The sequence below is a fragment of the Castanea sativa genome, chromosome 6 (assembly GCF_040712315.1).
Source record: "Castanea sativa cultivar Marrone di Chiusa Pesio chromosome 6, ASM4071231v1".
NCBI lineage: Eukaryota > Viridiplantae > Streptophyta > Magnoliopsida > Fagales > Fagaceae > Castanea > Castanea sativa.
This window is the reverse complement of record NC_134018.1, coordinates 1,082,156-1,103,136: the sequence shown is the minus strand read 5'-3', so window position 1 is coordinate 1,103,136 and position 20,981 is coordinate 1,082,156. Positions and strand designations below refer to the sequence as shown.

The following is a 20,981-nucleotide window of genomic DNA, read 5'->3' as shown; positions in this document are numbered from 1 at the left end:
GGGGTTTCAACAACTTAATGGTGGTGGGAGGCCGATATGATGGAGGTGGCGGCCCCTTAAATTCATCTTTCTCTCTCTTACAAATGCTTTGTCAATCTCAAGTTTTTTATTTTGGTAATAGTGAAACAGTTGCATTTTATTTAACAATTAACAACATTTTTGTCTCTCTATTGCTCCCCAAGACCTTATTTAGTTATTTATTAGTTATTACTATTAGTCCTTTTTAAAAAAAAAAAAAAAAAACTAAAACGATGGGTATGCTAAAAGATAGGAAAAAGAGATAAATGTGTGGTGTAAGCTCAGACAATTAATGAGAGATTAATGATATAATCGTAAAAATAAAGTAATGTGAACTTTTGGGTAGAAATAAAAAATGCTAAATGCAAAATTAGAGTGCCACATAGCAGGACCGCATGCACTTCCACATGAGGTTTTTGCAAGGTAAGATTATTATTTTTTTTTAAGGGTGTGTTTATTTGGAGGTGAAATAGGGCAAATGGAAAACTTTGGGAAGAAAATGGGAAGAAAAGCTTTTTGGAGTGTGTTTGGTTGGGTAAGGAGGAAGGAAAATAAATGGTGGAGCTCAAGTTTTTTCTCTCCAGGCCCACCAAAAATTTTTCTTCCCAAATTGGAGAGAAAAGTGAAAAGAAAAAAAATGAGGCTACTTAATGGACAAATTAAGATTCCCATGTGCACTTACACATGGGCAATTCGTCCAATTCCTTTTTTTCTTTTCTTTTTTGTGTAGTCTTGGGGATGTTGCCTCCCCCTTTTTTTTTTTTTTTGCCTTTTCCTTACCTAGGCTGGACGTTGCCTTCTTTTTCTTCTTTTGTTTTTGTTTTTTTTTTTTTTCCTATTTCTTTGTTTAACTAGACATGATTTTTTTTTTATAATAAATTGGGTGATTGTTTTTTTTTTTTGACACTTTTTTGTTTTACTTGGCCATCATTTTTTAATAAGGGTGTATGAGTAAATTTATATAAACTCATTTTTTCTATCCCTTCACTTTTCACTCCGAACCAAACAAAAATGAGAGAAGTTAAAATCTTTTTTTTTTTTTTTCCCACTTTTCCATCTTTTTACCATTCTCTTTCCTCCTACTTTTCTACACCTCCAACCAAATGAATCCTAAGTCATGAAACCAAAAATAAATACAAAAGAGTAATAAGAACATGAAAATCAATTGATTTGTGTTGTGTTCTTAGATTGCATACCATGAAATGAAGTATGCTCAACTTTCTCACTATCTTGTACTCATTGATAGTGGGACATTAAGACATAGTGTAGGCAAGTGTGTATTCATGTGTCTAATAAATAATTTAAAAACCATGATAAAATATGACTTTACATTCTGAACCAAATATTCTCTCTACTTATATGCCTAAAACAAAATCTATCTAACCAAATTACCCAAACATAAATAATATTTAAGCCCCTAATTTAAAAAGAAAAAAAATAATTACTCGTATGGGTTTTGGGGGTTTAATGATAGTGGGAGGCCAATATGATGGAGGTAACGGCTCCTTAGATTCCTCTTTCTCTCTTACAAATGCTTTTTCAATCTCAGGTCTTTTATTTTGATAATAGTGAAACAATGCATTTCATTTAGTAATCTACAACAGTTTTATGTCTCTCTATCTCTTCCTAGAGGCTTATTTGATTAGTTATTACTATTAGTACTTTTTTTTGTTTTTTTTTTAATATTAAAATAGTGGGTATGCTAAAAGACATGAAGAAGAGAGAAAGATGTGATATAAGCTCAGGTAATTAATGATAAATTAATGAGATAATAGTAAAAATAAGTTAACATGAACTTTTGGGTAATAGAAAAAATTTTTTTTAATGAAAAGAGGTAAAAAAAATGCTAAAAGTTAAGACATAAAATTTAATGTTGTCATGCTCTTGTTGAGCCACCTTAACAGTTACATCATACTCTTTTTTTTTTATTCATTTAATTGTTTATGATATCTGATTTTTCTATTTTTTATATAAAAGAATTAAATATAATTCATGGGCAAACCTATTGATGCACTACCTTGCTATTCAATTGTCTTAAATGCAAATTTTTTTGTTCCAAATTACAAATGTTACTATTTGTTGGATACAAGTACATGACTATCTAGCTACCCAAATTGATTTCAACTTTTTGTTTTATTCTTTCTAATTTTAAGTAATTGTTAAAACTGAATAATTCATTATCTTTTTAGTGGATACAATTAAAATTTCAAGTATCCAAACCGAACTTTAGCACCCAAATCTCCAGCTTAGAGTTGCATTCAGTGTCTTTTTGTTTATTTACCGTTATATTGTTTTCTCTTCTAAAATTTCAGTTTTTCACAACCTCATCACTCTCTCAGTCACACATTGATTATTTATTTAAGTTTTGCAATGTTATATATACCAATGCACATTCTAGATATGATCACCCCATCATCTACAACAAAAATTTTAGTGCAATAATAATTGTTCTCCATATTTTTCAATCAAGCTTTAATTTTCACCATTTTGAGAAGACATCGATTGTTTTTGTTAGAAATTTTCAAAGTTAAGGCAACAATAGGAAGACTATTGAGGTGAACAAAATGCACAATCAAAAGTGATCTTTTTTAAAAAATTTCTTTTTAGCATTCTTACATTTTGTGATGTGATTTTGTTGTTTTCCTTGCCAAAATTTTCAATGATATTGGCTTTTGTTATTGTTAATTGACTTAGAATTTTCAATGCAATTTTATTTGGTCTATTGAAACACATTGATTATGAACATTTTTTTTGTCTTTATTTGTAGAGTATCAAAAAAGTAAAAAAGTATTCAATATAGTAATTTTGTTATTGTTCCATCCCATTTTTTTGGTAAAATTTCTTTTAAATATCTTATGTGTTTTTCTCAAATCCGTTTGTTATTTTTATTTTGGTCATTCTATTACAAATAATCGGCATTTCCAACACCAAATTTTTTGCTAATCTGAGCTTTCTTGGAAAAATTTTACTTTGCTTAGTTGATCATCTTTAACGAAAGGGCCAAAAAGAGAATAAGACAAAATATAATTTATTCTAGAGTAGCATTATGCTATTATTATTATTATTATTATTATTTTTATGTATAAATACTTAAGGAACTTGATTATTTCTGTGGGGGGAGTTAGGCCCAAGTGACCCATTTTTACCCATTGGATCAAAACCCAACATAAAACCTAAGGCCCAACAGACGAATTAAGCTTGGTACACAGGGAGAGAGATAACCCTGGGCCCTATCACAATGGGCCCAACCCTGAGGTCGGGATTGTGACCAAGGAGACGACTACTTGAGGGATTCTTAAGTGGCCGGCTAAAGGCTGACCAATAATGAAAGAAGTCAGGGTGAAACATGAACCTAGTGAGATTGGTAGTCGAGGACTGATAGTGCCATTGGGGAACCACCACCGAACACTATCTGGTGTCTGGAACAAGTTTCAAGAGAATCCTCTAAAGTCATAAGGATCCCTTGGGATTCTGATGAAAATAGGAATATGTGTGAAGGGGGAAGGTAATGATGATCAGCCCACTAACAAGAGATTATAAGAAGGGGAAGAAGGTGGATGTTGAGGGGTTGGAAAATCTGGGGAGTGAGAGAGCGAGAGAGAGGAGAAACACAGGGAAACATAGGGGAATTGAGAGGAACCAAGTAAAGTTTGGGGCCTAATCCGTAGGATTGAGACTTAACTCACCCATAATAAATTATGACCTAAATACTTTCGTCAAAGCAGTCTTGGGTGGCCACAATTTCTTTGTTGGAATTCCTAATATCCTTATGTCTAGCCTTTTAGATTAATTTTTAGGGGTTCAAGTGATAGCTTAGCAACGATCTTTATGGTGTCCCATGTTTGTGGTTCAAACCCCACCATCCCCCCTCCACCACCATCTCTCTCTCTCTCTCTCTCTCTCTCTCTCTCTCTCTCTTTATATATATATATATGTGTGTGTGTGTGTGTGTGTGTGTGTGTGTGTGTGTGTATAATCGTCTGTTCAAATTAAGAATTCTCCATCATATGTTACTCTTTAAAGATCTTATTAGATGTATAGATGGTACTTTTGGTTTATGATACAAAATCAACAAAACGTGATTTTTATATAATTATTTTATCTAGACTACACTACAATGTCATGATGGATGGGTTGTTCTAATTTATTATAAAATCTAAGTTATCATGTAATTTAAGAATTAAAAAAAAAATCCTTTTGCCTTTTGCATTTATTTTATTTTATATTTCCACTTTATAATATATTATTTATTGATTATGATCTGTTGCATATTTATTTTTATTTACTTTTTCACTTAGTTTCAACCGCGAGGAAGATAGAGACATGGATCTATGTTTTGGAGAAAAATATACCTATAAAAATATATTATTCCATTGTGTTTTCATATGTATCTCACTATATATAATACCTAACTACAAAATATTTTTTGTTACACTACAAAAAACTTCTAATTTAAAACATAATTTCAAATAACACATATTGACTTTTTAAAAATATACAATCTAATATATTAATTCAATAATTACCAATAAAAAATAATTATATCAAATCTTTTCGTGCAATGCACGGGTTTGCCACTAGTATTCGATAATATGGTTAGTCATTTCAATGATATTGGCTTTTCTTATTGTTAATTAACTTAGAATTGTCAATGCAATTTTATTTGCCCTATTGAAACATATTGATTATGAATGTCTTTATTTGTAGAGTATCAAAAACGTAAAAAAATATTCAGTGTTGTAATTTTTGTTATTGTTGCATCTCATTTGTTTGGTAAATTTTCTTTTAGAAATCTTATGTGTTTTTCTCAAATCCGTTTGTTATTTTTATTTTGGTCATTCTATTACAAATAATTGGGCTACCATCAAATTTTTTACTGATCTGAGCTTTCTTGGTAAACTTTTATTTTGCTTAGTTGATCATCTTTAAGGAAATGGCCAAAAAGAGAATAAGACAAAATATAATTTATTCTAGAGCAGCAGTATCCTTTTTTTTTTTTTTTAATTATTTTTATTTTTTATGTATAGATACTCAAGGAACTTGATTATTTCTTTGTTGGAATTCCCGATGTCCTCACATCTAGCCCCTTAGATTAAATTTTGGGGGTTCAAGTGATAGTCTAGCGACATTCTTTATGGTGTCCCATGTTTGTGGTTCAAACCCCATTATCCCCCCTCCACCACCATCTACATCTCTCTCACTCTCTCTCTCTCTCTCTCTCTCTCTTTATATATATATATATATATATATATATATATATATATATATATATATATATTATAATCGTTTGCTCAAATTAAGAATTCTCCATCATATAATACTCTTTAAAGATCTTATTACATATATAGATGATATTTTTGGATTATGAGACAAAATCAACAAAACGTGATTTTGATATAATTATTATATCTAGACTAAATTGCAATGTCATGATGGATGGGTTGGTTTAATTTATTATAAAATCTAAGTTATTATGTGGTTTAAGAATTTGAAGAGATATATATTGCTAGATTTTTTTCATATGTTCATATGATGAAAAAAAATTGCTTTTTGCATTTTATTTTATTTAATATTTCTGCTTTATGATATATTATTTATTGATTATGATCTATTGCATATTTATCTTTATTTACTTTTTCACTTAGTTTCAACTGTGAGGAAGATAGAGATATGGATCTATGTTTTGGAGAAAAATATACCTATAAAAATATATTATTGTATTGTGTTTTCATACATATCTCACCATATATAATACCTAACTACAAAATATATTTTGTTACACTACAAAAAACTTCTAATTTAAAACATAATTTCAAATAACACATATTGACTTTTTAAAAGTATATATACAATCTAATATATTAACTCAATAATTACCAATAAAAAATAATTATATCAAATTTTTCCGCGCATTGGTTGGTTTTGCGACTAGTATTTGATAATATGGTCAGTCCTTTCACATATTTAGGTGGGAATTAGGATTACAATTTCATGGAAAATTAGACTAATATTGGTGGGAAAGAGGGCTGGTATAGTAGAGAATTTCGTAACAAAATGCTCTACCATGCTGAAGGTATGAGCATGGGGCAAGCTGCGTATGAACTCACTGGTCAACAGCTTTTCAAACTTGATCTTCGTACAATCTTTTGCCTTTTACCAATGCAGTTTGTAGGTACGACAAACACTTCAGTGCACTTCCTCTTTTGCACTTGGACCACTCCAAACCTCAAGCCCAGTACATGTAATATTTACATAGAAACAAAGAAATATTGAAACGCAAATACAATGAATGAAATTTGTCATGGTATTAGCCAACACTACAAGACTTAACAATTCTTTTCCATCCTTCTATCCTATCCAAAACCATTCTCTCATACCTTTTTAGCTCAATATGATATGCTATTTTTTATTACTTATACTAAAGTTATTTTAGTTCGTTCTATTTAATTCAATCCACTTGAATAATGCTTTGCGAACAAAGGTTTGTATAGAAAGAAAAGTTGTTTCGTTGACAAATATGTCAAATTCTTATCATAATGTTGGTAGTTTCTTAATAAAATTACACTTTTCTTACGATATTAAAATCTTGTATTTATTTTTTCTAACATGGAACAAATTGGCTGTTATCAAAATACAGGAACCAAAATATTCGTGACCTCAAAATATAGAGACCAAAATGGTATTTTCGTCTTCAAAAAAGGAAGTACACTATCAACAGCTGTCCTTAAGGAATTTATTAATTAATCATTTTAGGAATGTTGTAATATAATTTTTTTTAAAGAAATATATAAAAAAATCAATTAAATAATTTTTTGTCCTTTTCTCATCAAAGAAAATTTAAAATACATCTTAACTATAATAACTTTTCGACGCACGTGCCCATTTTATATTGTTGCATTGACATGAAGATGAAGATAGCTGTAGGGACTTGGGCTGTGGAAACTGGAAACTCTTGTTTGTAGTCCCACACTCTAACTTATTGGGCCTTTGCAGTGTCAGTTTCCAGCTGGATTCGGCCTAATCAAATGCCAAGCCTGGCCGCCAGCCACAAAATAGGATCTTTGAAATGAAAAAAAGACAAAACATAAAGGATAAGTAAGAGATTAGTATTGCCAAAGAAAATAAATAATTTACAAGCGTCAACTAAGAATTTTCATTTGGAATTGGATGGAATCTTGTGCATGGGCCCTTACTTTTTGTCAACATGCTCCCAAACCTACCGATCGACCGATTTCCTTGGTGTGAGTGAGCGGCGGCAGCAGAGAGTGTGAGTGTGACATTGTGGAAACTAGAAACAAAAAGAATAGTACAAAGGTCGAATAGCAAATGAAAATTAAAAATTTTAACTAGGTGTGTTATGGAGATTGGTGTACAAATAAAATACATTTAAAAAAAAAAAATTATAATGGAAGTGATATATTTATATCAGCACTAGCTTTTGGACCGATGTTTAAAGTAAGAAATGCCTTCTTAACCAAATAATCAATTGTTTTTTGCAAAAGATTAGATATGGTTACATTAAAAAGTTTTTTCACAACTTGCTTACGTGTCAAGTTTTGAGCGAAATAATATCACTTTTATATGATAACATTAATGAAGCATTTTTATTGTGTACTAATTACTACCTATAGTCTTAAGAGTATTGAAAATTTTTAGGCAATAATCCAAAACTAACTTTCTAACTTTCAATCTTTTTCATTTTTGTCTTATAACTTTCATTTTTGTCATTTTAGTTCTCCAACTTTCAATTTTTGTCAGTGTAATATTTCGTTAGAGCTCAGTTAGGTGTTACCGTTAAGGGTGCTGAAACGACGTTGTTTTGGCTTTTTTTTTTTTTTTTTTTTTTTTTTAATTTTGGAATTAAAAGGAAATAAGAAAAATCTGTAAAAAAAAAAAAAAAAAAAACATTTAAGGGGAATGCCCTTCCCCTAAAATCAAAACAAAGAACACGATGGTATGACACCGAAATCCCTAACTTGGAATCTGGAGCTGCTTGTACCTATAACTTATTTCATTACGATTTTATTCTAAATTTAATTATCTTTTTAGTGTATTACCACGAACACATTTGATTAAACATTTACAATGATTTATAAGCCCTTTTCACTAAAAAAGAAAACAGACTGTAAAAAAAAAAAAAAAAAAAAAAAATTTGATTAGAAATTGACAATAATTTGGAGGAAAGTCATTTAAAAAGGTGTTATAAAAGAACTATTTCAAAATTGATATCAATCGATTCTCAAAAAAAAAAAAAAAAAAAAAAATTGATATCAATCCCATGTGATGAAGTCCAACCTTTGGTATTCAATATTCCCAATAGTGCGATGTGCGCACGTAGCTTTCATTTAATTTCCACCAAACTTTCAAAGCTAAATGCGTATAAGCAAAGCATAGCATATAAGACGTTCATGTCTTTGTTTCCTTAATCAGTATAGAAGGTGGTGATATAAAGACTTTCTATAGTTAGGAGTTGCAGATCCAAGAAATATGTGCTTGATGAATCAAAAGAAGTGAGGCTATCCAATGGGGCCAAGACGTGTTACATTCAATCATTTCTAGGATTTTATTGCAGATCGTTTAAGGGAGAAGAAAATATTTTAATATTTTATGTCGTTTTATCATTCCTAGTGGAATTAGGATTTATTTGCTTTTATAAGTTCAAATAAAATTATTTTTCTAGTTGAATTAGGATTTTAATTGTTTTTCTTTTCTTAATTAAATTGTTTTTCTTTTCTCAAGTAGAAGTAAGTTTATTATTTCTTTTCCTAAGTAGGAGAAATTCTATTTCTATAAATACTCTTTATAGAGAGGTTGATTATTGTTATGAGTTGATTAATAAAAGCTTGTTAGATAGGTTTTCTCTATTATTTTGCTTACTAGTCTAGTATTCTTGTAGAACTTAAGTTTCATAGAAGAGTTATAATTGTGTGTCACAGATTCTGCTTCTACACGCCTACGCTGCATTAGATTTGATGGATGCTGTTGTTTTTCAACTAATTGTATGAAAGCTCTTGCACTAAATGACCCCACCACTGGTCTATGCCTTGTGATATTGGAAAAGTATAAGACAAATAGAACTTGATAAATTTTCAAGGGAGAGATATGGGTGGTGAGGAAGAAGATCAGCAATCACCTTTACTAACAAGATCAGTAATTTCGCAACTTGCACTTTACTTGTAGCTTAGTAAAACCAGAAGATGCAAAGGATGCAGGGTTCTTGTTGTGTTAGGACACTGGACAACCAGTTCATTCTGGGTAATTGAAGTGAAAAAGCCGACTCATGTTAATGTTTTCAGCTCAGAATCATTACCCTTCGGTAATATAGTGCAAAGGATGATAGGACTATATAAAGGCTGCAGATGACACATGCATGACTGTGAGTCTCCCCTGTTCCTTTCACCTTTTTCTAGTAAGATTTTGAGATTCTTGAAAGCAAGTCCAAAGTTTCTCAACTTGCAAATGATGTGAAAGGTCATGTTAGGTTTATTGAGAAAACAAACACAGCAACAAGAGTCAAAAAACAGTATGAAACATCCTTTGAGAAATGGTCCCATGTTTGAATCAGTATCAGTTAAAGGGGCTGTGTATCAAACTTTCTATGAGAAAAGGGATACTACCTTTTTTATTCTAGACATTAGCTATTGGAGTATTGTCCGTTGCAAAGGAAAAAAATTATGCTTGATTTCAATCTTTTACTTTGTTAGATAAGAAGACTATCCATTCACCCACTCATTGCTGTTATTTGATTCTAAATAAAGTGGGGAGAAAGTAATAACGAGGGAAGGTGAAAATTCCGTGATGAACATGACAGTCAATTTCTCCAATATTGTTTAGGTTCTAAATGAGACAATATATCTTCATGATGCTGAGAAATATCCTTGCAAAAGCCTTGTAAGTTGTAAGCTGTAAGCTGTAAGCCTTGTAAGTTCTAACCTTACATATTGTTTAGGCTTTTGTAAGTTGTAAGTCTAACCTTGCAGAATCTCACTGATAATGGCTTCAAAAACGCTTGAATGGCTTTAGGTCCTATTGCTGACTTCAAACGATTGTCAAATTGGGAAGCAATCAAAATAGTGTCAAGTAAATAAGTTTCTCCTTTTACTAATCCATCTGGTAGGTACTAACCAAAAAAAAAAAAAATCCATCAAGTAGCTTACTAGAATTATTGTAACACTAGATAAATAATGAAGATTCGCATGTAATTTTAATCACCTGATCAATGATATTGATACATACACACAAACACATGCATTCGCTCACTTAGGACCTATTTAAAGCTTCCATAAGAGTGAAGAAGTGATGGTCATAGCTTCATAGAACTGATGGAACATTCTTATGTTAAGAGTCACTCATGGTCATTATATTTGTCCATCACATAATGGAGGCCACAGCTAGCTAGTTATTTTAGAGGGAAATTAATTAGCAACTTAAAATTTTAGCTGAAACAAGCATGGTATTTGTTTATGCATTGAAGTGTGTGTGACATAGTGTTTTGTGTCCGGAGACTTTATATTGGTCTGTGGCGTTGTGTTCAGTGTCTTAGCCTCCTAGGCCCTTTATATTGGGTATACAGGTATCAAACTTCTTGGCCTTCTTTTGAGTTAAATAAACATGGCTGTCCAACACTCTTTTGAAGTAGCTAATTGTTCCTATGATGACGATGGACATCCAAGAAGAACCGGTAAAGATTTCTTTCTAGGACCATTCACTAGTTTCTTTAAATTTACTTTCAATTCAGTCTTGAATTCAGTCCCTTTTGTGGGCAACTCAATCAGGAACCTTGTGGAGTTGCGTAGCTCATATCATTACTGCTGTTATTGGCTCTGGAGTTTTGTCTCTGGCATGGAGTACTTCACAGTTAGGATGGATAGCAGGGCCAGTTACCTTGCTTTGTTTTGCAATCGTCACCTATGTTTCTGTATACCTCATTTCCGATTGTTACAGGTGTCCTGACTCCATAACCGGGACACGAAACTACTGTTACATGGATGCTGTTAGAGTGAATCTTGGTAGTACAAGCACCAACTTCTTTTTCCTTCTTCTTCCTTTAAAGGACATGCTTTGCAAAGATAGTTATCTTTTATATGCACCCTGACTTGATTTAGTGGAAGTTCAGGAAGAAAACACACGTGGTTTTGTGGTTTGCTTCAATATTTGAGCTTGTATGGGACCTGTATTGCTTATGTATTTACTACCGCTTCCAGTATGAGGTACTTCAACTGTGAATAGTAATAATATATTTTTTTGAATTAGGAAATTGTCTCCGCACATCTCTCTCTAGTTATCTTTTTCTTCTTCTGGTTTTTTTAATTTTTTTTTTTTTTATAATAAATGTCAAATAATGCCCCTTTGAATGTTTATTTTATAATGATTGTCTTCTTCCTAATCTATGTATATAATCCACTCTTTTTATTCTCTCTCCCATTCTACTTTAGTTCAAGTTTGCTAAATATTTTGTTCCTAATTCTTATAATTTTCTTTTTTTGATATATTAATGCAGGGCAATTCAAAGATCAAACTGTTATCACAAAGAAGGTCACCAAGCTGCATGTGAATATGGGGATACTTTTTATATGCTGCTCTTTGGACTCGTTCAGATCGTTGTGTCACAGATTCCAGATTTCCATAACATGGAATGGCTTTCAGTTGTTGCTGCACTGATGTCCTTTACCTACTCTATTATAGGATTCTCACTTGGCTTTGCAAAAGTCGTAGGTATGGATGTGTATTTGCCTTCTTTTTGTCAATTACGGGCCTCCAATTTTACAAAAAAAAATACGAACGTTTTGATCAGTTAAAAGCTATGTACAGCAGAAAGAAAAGTTATTTCATTCACTAAAATTCTGTAGTACTCCATCACCATCAGGTTGCTGAGATAACCTATGAAAAGGATCAAAATCAGAACTTTGAATTTTATATTTTGTTGTCACTCCAAACTTGCCAAAACAATGACTTCTACTCAAATGAGCTTAATACAACTATCTGGTTTCATCAGAGAAAAATTTTCAGTATGTAGCATGTAAAGGGAGGGTAATAGAAATGTTTGCTTATCTAGTACAAAAGCTGGCTGCTTTGACATTTATATATTAACATTCATGTCTTTTTAATTGTAGAAAATGGGAAGATTATGGGGAGCATTACAGGAGTACCAGCTTCTAGTCTTGCTAATAAATTATGGTTAGTCTTCCAAGCACTTGGGGACATTGCTTTTGCCTATCCATACTCAATTATTGTTCTTGAGATCCAGGTATGGATTACTGTCTCTTAATAAACCAAATAATAAGCAAAAGCATAAGAAAATTTAAGTTTAAAGTAAACAATATATATTTAGTAATTACTCAAATAATATTAGTATCTGAAATGAATTCCGAAATTTGTTAAATGCAGGACACTTTGAAGTCTCCTCCTCCAGAAAACAAGACCATGAAGAGGGCCTCAATGGTTGCCATCTTTGTCACAACCTTTTTCTACCTCTGCTGTGGATGCTTTGGATATGCAGCCTTTGGAAATGATACACCAGGAAATCTATTGACAGGATTTGGTTTCTATGAACCTTATTGGCTCATTGATTTTGCCAATGCTTGCATTGTTCTTCATTTGGTAGGAGGATATCAGGTACTACCAATTAATATAGAATTTAAAAATACTAAAGCCATAACTTTCTCTCTCATTGACCTTGTAAATATTTTGTTTATGCCCAAATGATCTAGACACTTTTACTGGCAAAAGGTAATATTGGTTTATGCAACAAATATTTTTTTTTAGAAGAAAGCTTTTTAAGCAACAAGCATTTTCCTGGACTGGCAAAGGTATCATGGCTTATGCAACAATTTTTTTTTTTTAATCTAAAATATATATTTATTAAGAGAGGTTTCTTGAACAAGACTGAAATCCTATCCTATGTGACATTTTCCTTGACATGCATAAGTAATGTATTCCAACTTTTCAAAATTATTCATGAAAATATATCAGGATATGCTTCTATGTTAAAACAAATGTTTTCCTCTACGTTCCATCCTAGTCAAATCACACTTTTTAAAGAAATAAATACCATTGATAACCCATTCGTTTTAGCCACCAATATATATATATATATATATATATATATATATATATATATATGAAAATCCATTTTCTTTGATTCCATATCGTAGGCAGTACTGAATTTTAGTTACTGCTTTGAACCCTTGGCTTGTTTGTAGTTACATTCTTTTTCCCATATTTTATCTCTCAGATTTTTAGTCAGCCAATCTTTGCATTTGCTGAAGGATGGTTTGCCAAGAAATTCCCAAACAGTGGCTTTGTAAATAATTTCTACACCTTCAAACTCCCACTGTTGCCGGGTTGTCAGTTGAATCTTCTCAGGCTATGTTTCCGAACTGCATACGTTATATCGACCACAGGAATTGCAATGCTCTTCCCTTATTTCAATTCAGTCTTGGGACTGTTAGGGGCCTTGAATTTTTGGCCTTTGACTATATACTTCCCTGTGGAAATGTACTTTGTACAAAAGAAAATAGGGGCTTGGACTAGAAAATGGATTGTACTTAGGACATTCAGCTTTGTTTGCTTTCTTGTGACAGTTGTAGGTTTTATTGGGTCAGTTGAAGGACTTATAAGTGCCAAACTGAGCTGATGCATTACAGTAATTCTAAATGAATGGGGAAAAGAAATAATGTCCTCTACGTTTCATTACCATAAATATAATCCAAGGTTTCAGGGTGCTATGATTTCACTTTAAGTAGTAATGCTTTCAGACTGCATTTCTATTGTGGTTGTGGATTGTTTCCTGAGCAATCCACAACCACAATAGTACTTTGGAACTTGGCATGCCTAAACCCCTAGTTGTTGTGGATTTTAACCACAAATCTATGTACAAATATATAACATCTTCGTAATTGCTTCACACATAAACGGTTCTAAATTCCAAAAGAGCATGAAGAAAAGTGAAAACTCACATTTCTACAAAGAAATGAGGAAAAAACTCCTCTAGGAGTGAGGCAAGACTGACATTACGATCTCCCATGCATCTAATAAAGCATCCAATATCAATGCAGAACAGCTTCACATATTTTAATGTGAACTGCATAAAGAAAGCCACCGCTAGTCCTTTCTTAACTCTAGCTCTGGATTCTCTATTAATGTCCACTGATTGCAATCTCCAAGTCTTCACATCCATATCTGCCGTTTATCTTTGAAAAAAGTCTTCACATTTATATCTATATATATATCTAAAAACTGAGATGTAATATTTAATGTTGCTATATTCTTGTTAAGGCCTAAGGCGAAAATTTTAAACGGGCCTTTTATATCTAAATATCACTTAAATAATATTTAGTTTATTTTTTAATATATTTTTTGTTTCAAATTTAATACTAATTCATACTTATTAATATGAATAATTCACCCAAAGTGAGCTAATGATACTTACTATATACGTTTTACAAATTAGCATATCACCAATTAAAAAAAAAAAAAAGTTATTCAAACATTCATTTATATATAGTTTAAGTGACACTAATCACATTACTGTTACATCAGTTTGCAAGATTTTTGTCGTAAAATTTGTATTAGCTTTAGTATTTTTCATATACTTAATGGAGATCAAGTTTCATTTCTATCATTTTTTTTTTTTTTTTGTGGAGAAAATACTAAACTTACTATAAATTTTATTACAAAAAGCTTACAAACTGATGTGACAATGAGGTGACACTTCAATAAAAAAATAAATGATAATTGAATTATTTCAAGTGATTGGTGACATGTCAATTTATAGAAGTTATATAATAAAACTTATAATATACTAGCATAACTCGAATATTATGACTTTGGGAAAAAATGTACACTTAACTCGCATTTTTCTTTAATTAAAAAAAAAAAAAACCTTACTGCCCCCATATTTGGGGGCCTTTCCATGTTAGGGGAGCCTTAGGCCATGGTCTAAATGGCCTAGGCTTAGGACTTGCCCTGAATGTAGGGCCAAAATGATATTTTTGCCTTCTAAAAAAAGAAGAGCTTTATTAACGGCTATCCTTAAAAAATTTGTTAATAAATCATTTTAGAAAAGTTGTAATATCATTTTTATAAGAAATACATAAACAAAAAATGTTAAAAAAAAAAATTGCATATATTTTTTTTCTTTCTCATCAAAAAATATTTTAAAATACTTATCAGTTAACCAATGCTTATCAGTTAACTTTTTTTTTTTTTGGCCAAGAAAGAATAAGAGGAGAAAAACCATAACTATAAACTTTTCTACGCACGTGCCCATTTGTGGAAACTGGAAACTCAAGTTTCTAGTCCCACACTGTAACTTATTGGGCCTTTGCACTGTCAGTTTCCAGCTGGATTCGGCCTAATCAAATGCCAAGCCTGGCCGCCAGCCACAAAAATGGATCTTTGAAATGAAAAAAAGACAAAACATATAGGATGAGAATGAGATTAGTATTGCCGAAGAAAATAAATAATGTCCAAGGGTCAATTATGAATTTTCATTTGGATGGAATCTTGTGCTTGGGCCCTTACCTTTTGTCAACATGCTCCCAAACTTACCGATTGACCAATTTTCCTTGTTGTGAGTGAGAAGGCAGCAGAGAGTGTGAGTGTGGCATAGTATAAACTAGAAACAAAGAAGAGTACAAATGTCGAGTAGCAAATGAAAAATAAAAATTTTAACTAGGTGTGTCATGGAGATTGCTGTACAAATAATATACTTTATTTACTTATTTATTAGAATGAAAATGCTAAATTTATATTAGTACTAGCTTCTGGACTAATGTTTAAAGTAAGAAATGCCTTCTTAATTTAAGAATTAATTACTTAAATAAGTGTCAAGTTTTGAGTGGACATCACTTTTATATGATATCATTAAAAGTGATATCATGACAGCATTTTTATTGTGTACCAATGACTACCTATAGTCTTAAGAGTAGTCAAAATTTGTGTGCCGCCAGAGAAGATGCTGGTGACATGTTTATGTAACAATAAGACACTTGGAATCAGTATTAAATAAGAGGATAAGAATTACTTGTGGGGTATATGTAAGCCATGTCGGCAAGTATATATACGGGGGTGTCATATTGCTAGAACTAGTTTCATTAATTTCCCAATTCCTGTACTTTCCTAGTATCTTACTAAGATGCAAAGGCTGCATAGTTTCTTGTTAAATTAGGACACCCAGTTCATCCTGGGAAGTAAAAAACCTGACCCATATCAGTGTTTTCAGCTCAGGATCGGAAGCATAAGTAACTCTGTGATAATATTGTGCAAAGGAAGGATAGGACTAAATATTGTGAAGATGCAAAGGTGTGGGTCTCCTTCATGTCCTTTTACCTTTTTCTAGTTAGATTTTGAGATTCTTGAAAGCAAGTCCAAAGTTTCTCAACTTGCAAATGATATGAAAGGTCATGTTAGGTGCATTGAGGAAACAAACACAGCAACAAGAGTCAAAAAAAGGATGAAACATCCCTTTAGAAACGGTGTCACGTTTGAATCAGTATCAATTAAAGAGGTTGTGTCAAACTTTCTATGAGAAAAGGGGTACTGCCTTTTTTTCTGGACACTAGCTATTGGAGTATTCTCCATTGCAAGGGACAAAATTTATGCTTGATTTCAATCATTTACTTTGTTAGAAAAGAAGACTATCACTCACCCACTCATAGCTACTAAAGTCATAAAGAGGGAAGGTGAAAATTCCATAATGAACATGACAGTCAATTTCTCTATTATTGTTTAGGTTCAAAATGAGATTATATATCTTCATGATGATGAGATACTATGTTTTGCAACAGCCTTGTAAGTTGTGAGTCTAACCTTGCAGAATCTCACTGATCATGGCTTCAAAAAAGCTGGGATGGCTTTAGTTCCTATTGCAGCCTTCAAACGATTGTCAATTAGGGGTGCATCAAGTACAAGAGTGGCAAGTACTTGATCGGTTTCTCCTTTTACTAGTCCATCAAGTAGGTACTTACCAAACAAAAAGTTCCATCAAGTAGCTGGCAACTCTTTTATTGTCTTTTACAGCTTACTAGAATCATTGGAACACTTCAAAACTGATGAAGCTTATGTGGCCATGATCGAATTCTCATGTAATTTTAATCACCTGATCAATGATGTTGATACATACACGCGAACACTCACTTAGGACATATTTAAAGCTTCTGTAAGAGTGAAGAAGTGATGATTATTGCTACATAGAACTAATGGAACATTGTTATGTTATAGAAGCCTTCATTTAGATCACTCATGGTCGCTAACTATATTTTTGTCCATCACATAATAGCACCACAAAATTTTAGCTGTCCCAAGCATGGTATTTTTTTTATGCATTGATGTATGTATGACATAGTGTTTTGTGTCCGGAGAATTTTATATTGGTCTGTGGCATAGTGTTCTGTGTCTTCGCCTCTTAGGCCTTTTATATTGGGTATACAGGTATCAAACTCCGTGGCCATCTTTTGAGTTGAATAAACATGGCTGTTCGACACTCTTTTGAAGTAGCTAATGGTTCCTGTGATGACGATGGGCATCCGAGAAGAACTGGTAAAGATTTTTTTCTAGGACCATCCACTAGTTGTTTTAAATTTACTTCCAATTGAGTGCTGAATTCAGTGCCTTTGTGGGTAACACAATCAGGAACCTTGTGGAGTTGTGTAGCGCATATCATTACTGCTGTTATTGGCGCTGGAGTTTTGTCTCTGGCATGGAGTACTTCACAGTTAGGATGGATAGCAGGGCCAGTTACCTTGCTTTGTTTTGCAATTGTCACCTATGTTTCTGCATTCCTCCTTTCCGATTGTTACAGGTGTCCTGACTCCATAACAGGAACACGAAACTACTCTTACATGGATGCTGTTAGAGTGAATCTTGGTAGTATAGGCACCAACTTCTTTCCCTTCTTCTTTTAAAGTTTCTATATAATCTTTGACTTAGGATATGCTTTACAAATTTATATGCACCCTGACTTGGTTTAGTGGAAGTTCAGGAAGAAAACACACGTGGTTTTGTGGTTTGCTTCAATATTTGAGCATGTATGGGACTGGTATTGCTTATGTAATTACTACAGCTACCTGTATGAGGTACTTCCACTGAGAATATAGCATAACAGAAATTTCTGAATTAGGAAATTGTCTCTGCACATCTCTCTTTATTTATCTTTTCCTTCTGTTTATTTATTTATTTATTATTATTTATTTTTTAATTTCAAATAATTCCCCTTTGAATGTTCATTTTATAATGATTGTCTTCTTCCTCAGCTATGTTTGTAATCCACTTTTTTTCTTTTCTTCCTCAGCTATTGTCTTCTTCCTAATTCTTATATTTTTCCTTTCTTTGATATATATGCAGGGCAATCCAGAGATCAAACTGTTATCATAAAGAAGGGCACCAAGCTCCATGTGCATATGGGGTTACCTTTTATATGCTGCTCTTTGGACTTATTCAGATCGTTATGTCACAGATTCCAGATTTCCATAACATGGAATGGCTTTCTGTGGTTGCTGCAATTATGTCTTTTACCTACTCTTTTATCGGATTCTCACTTGGCTTTGCAAAAGTAATAGGTATGTCTGTGGTTTTGCCATCTTTTTATCAATTACTACAAAACCACAATCCCTTTGATCACTTATAGCTATATACAGTAGAAGGAAAAGATGTTTCATTCACTAAGATGCTGTAGTACTCCATTAGGCTGCTGAGATAACCTACAAAAATGATATAAAATCAGAGCTTTGAATTTTATATTTTCACGTCACTTCAAATTTGTAAAAAAAAAAACATATTCAGCAAAACATAAAAAGCTTCCATATGAGCAAGCCTAATGCAACTATTTAGTTTCATCAAGAAAAAATTGTCAGAATGTAGCAGGCAGATGGAGGGTAATAGAAATGTATGTAATTGCAGAAAATGGGAAGATTATGGGGAGCATTACAGGAGTCCCAGCTTCCAGTCTTGCTAATAAAATATGGTTAGTCTTCCAAGCACTTGGGGACATTGCTTTTGCCTATCCATACTCAATTATTGTTATTGAGATCCAGGTAAGGATAACTATCTCTTAATAATTTATTTTATAAGCAAAAAAAAAAAAAAAAAAAAGTTTAAAGTAAACATTATATATTTATTGATAAATAAATAATTGCTCATATAATTTAGTACCTAAATGAATTGTGAAAATTTTTAAATGAAGGACACTTTGAAGTCTCCTCCTCCAGAAAACAAGACCATGAAGAGGGCCTCAATGGTTGCCACCTTTGTCACAACCTTTTTCTACCTTTGCTGTGGATGCTTTGGATATGCAGCCTTTGGAAATGATACACCAGGAAACCTATTGACAGGATTTGGTTTCTATGAACCTTATTGGCTCATTGATTTTGCTAATGCTTGCATTGTTCTTCATTTGGTAGGAGGATATCAGGTACTACCCATTAATATAGAATTTCAAAATAGTAAACCATAACTTACTTTCTCATTAACCTTGTAAAGATTTTGTTTATTTTCATATGTTCTTGACACTTTAATTGGCAAAAGGTAATATGGCTTATGCAACAAGGTTTTCTAAAAGGAAAAGTTTCTTGAATCCTATCTAACATTTAGAGAGGTTTCTTGAACAAGATTGAATTCCAATGTAACATTTTCCCTGGCATGCATAAGTATTGACTGTATTGTATCCTGACTTTTCAAAATTATTCAAAAAAATATATCTGGTTTTCCATTGTAAAACAAATGTTTTCCTTTTCTTTACTAGTCAAATCCCTCCTTAAAAAAAAAAAAAAAAAAAAAAAAAAAAAAAAAAAAAAAAAAATGATTACCCATTGTCTTTGATTCCATAATGTAGGCAGTGCTGAATTTTCGTTACTTCTATGCATCCTTGGCTTGCTTGTACTTACATTCATTTTCCCATATTTTATCTGTCAGATTTATAGTCAGCCAGTCTTTGCATTTGTTGAAGGATGGTTTGCCAAGAAATTCCCAAACAGTGGCTTTGTACATAATTTCTACAACTTCAAACTCCCACTGTTGCCAGGCTTTCAGTTAAATCTTCTCAGGCTATGTTTCCGAACTGCATATGTTGTATCAACCACAGGAATTGCGATGCTCTTCCCGTACTTCAATTCAGTCTTGGGACTGTTAGGGGCCGTGACCTTTTGGCCTTTGGCTATATTTTTCCCTGTGGAAATGTACTTTGTACAAAAGAAAGTAGGGGCTTGGACAAAAAAATGGATTGTACTTAGGACATTTAGCTTTGTTTGCTTTCTTGTGACAGTTGTCGGTTGTATTGGGTCACTTGAAGGACTTACAAGTGCCAAACTGAGCTGAGGCATTACTGTAATTCTAAATGAATGGGAAAAAGACAATGTCTTATACTTTCAATGACCATAATTATAATCCAAGCTTTCAGGGTGCTATGATTTCACTTTAAGCAGTAATGCTTTCAGATTGCAATTCTCAGCTTCTTCCCTGAGCAATCCACAAGTACAATACTAATTTGGAAGTGGGCATGGCTAAACTCCCAATTGTAGTGGCTTTTAACCACAAATCAATGTACAAAATTATAAAATCTCCACGAGTGCTTCACGTATAAAGTAGCCAAAATTTACAATTAGATATTAAGTAGATTGTAAGATTTTAATTTTGTTCTGCCATTCCAATAGAGCATGAAAACCCACAAATTCTACAAAAAAAAGGAGGAAAGAACTCCTCTTGGAGTGAGGCAAGACTGACTTTGTGATATCCCTGACATCTAATAAAGCATTCAAGATCAATGTAGAACGGCTTCACATATTTTAATTTGATATGTACAAAGAAAGCCATTGAACTAAGCTTATATACTAATGAAACATAGATGCACCTCCATGCAAAATGCTGCAATATATCCTAAAAGCAACAATAACCAATCTTTAGTCCCAAATTTTGGAGTCAGTTATGAATCCTTAATAGACTAAGTTAGCCATATGCATTCTTACCCG

The 20,981-nt window shown here is 32.3% G+C and overlaps 2 protein-coding genes across 9 annotated transcripts; both read left to right on the top strand.

Moving 5' to 3' along the window:
- The first annotated feature begins 9,958 nt into the window (after nt 1–9,958).
- On the top strand, nt 9,959–13,739 carry LOC142639067 (putative amino acid permease 7). The gene is made up of 8 exons (XM_075813166.1): nt 9,959–10,131; nt 10,592–10,699; nt 10,794–11,027; nt 11,135–11,228; nt 11,519–11,733; nt 12,132–12,265; nt 12,406–12,633; nt 13,253–13,739. The coding sequence occupies exons 2-8, from the start codon at nt 10,630–10,632 to the stop codon at nt 13,652–13,654; spliced, it is 1,377 nt and encodes a 458-aa protein (XP_075669281.1). The 5' UTR covers nt 9,959–10,131; nt 10,592–10,629; the 3' UTR covers nt 13,655–13,739.
- A 2,393-nt stretch (nt 13,740–16,132) lies between these two features.
- Nucleotides 16,133–20,394, top strand: LOC142641340 (putative amino acid permease 7). Of its 8 annotated transcripts, none has more exons than XM_075815753.1 (9): nt 16,133–16,323; nt 16,838–16,980; nt 17,452–17,559; nt 17,653–17,886; nt 18,002–18,095; nt 18,364–18,578; nt 18,919–19,052; nt 19,202–19,429; nt 19,930–20,394. In XM_075815753.1, the coding sequence occupies exons 3-9, from the start codon at nt 17,490–17,492 to the stop codon at nt 20,329–20,331; spliced, it is 1,377 nt and encodes a 458-aa protein (XP_075671868.1). In that variant the 5' UTR covers nt 16,133–16,323; nt 16,838–16,980; nt 17,452–17,489; the 3' UTR covers nt 20,332–20,394. The 8 variants fall into 8 exon arrangements, with proteins under 8 accessions (XP_075671868.1, XP_075671869.1, XP_075671866.1 ...); XM_075815754.1 differs by having other exon boundaries at nt 16,809–16,980; XM_075815751.1 differs by having other exon boundaries at nt 16,754–16,980.
- The last annotated feature ends 587 nt before the right edge of the window (nt 20,395–20,981 follow it).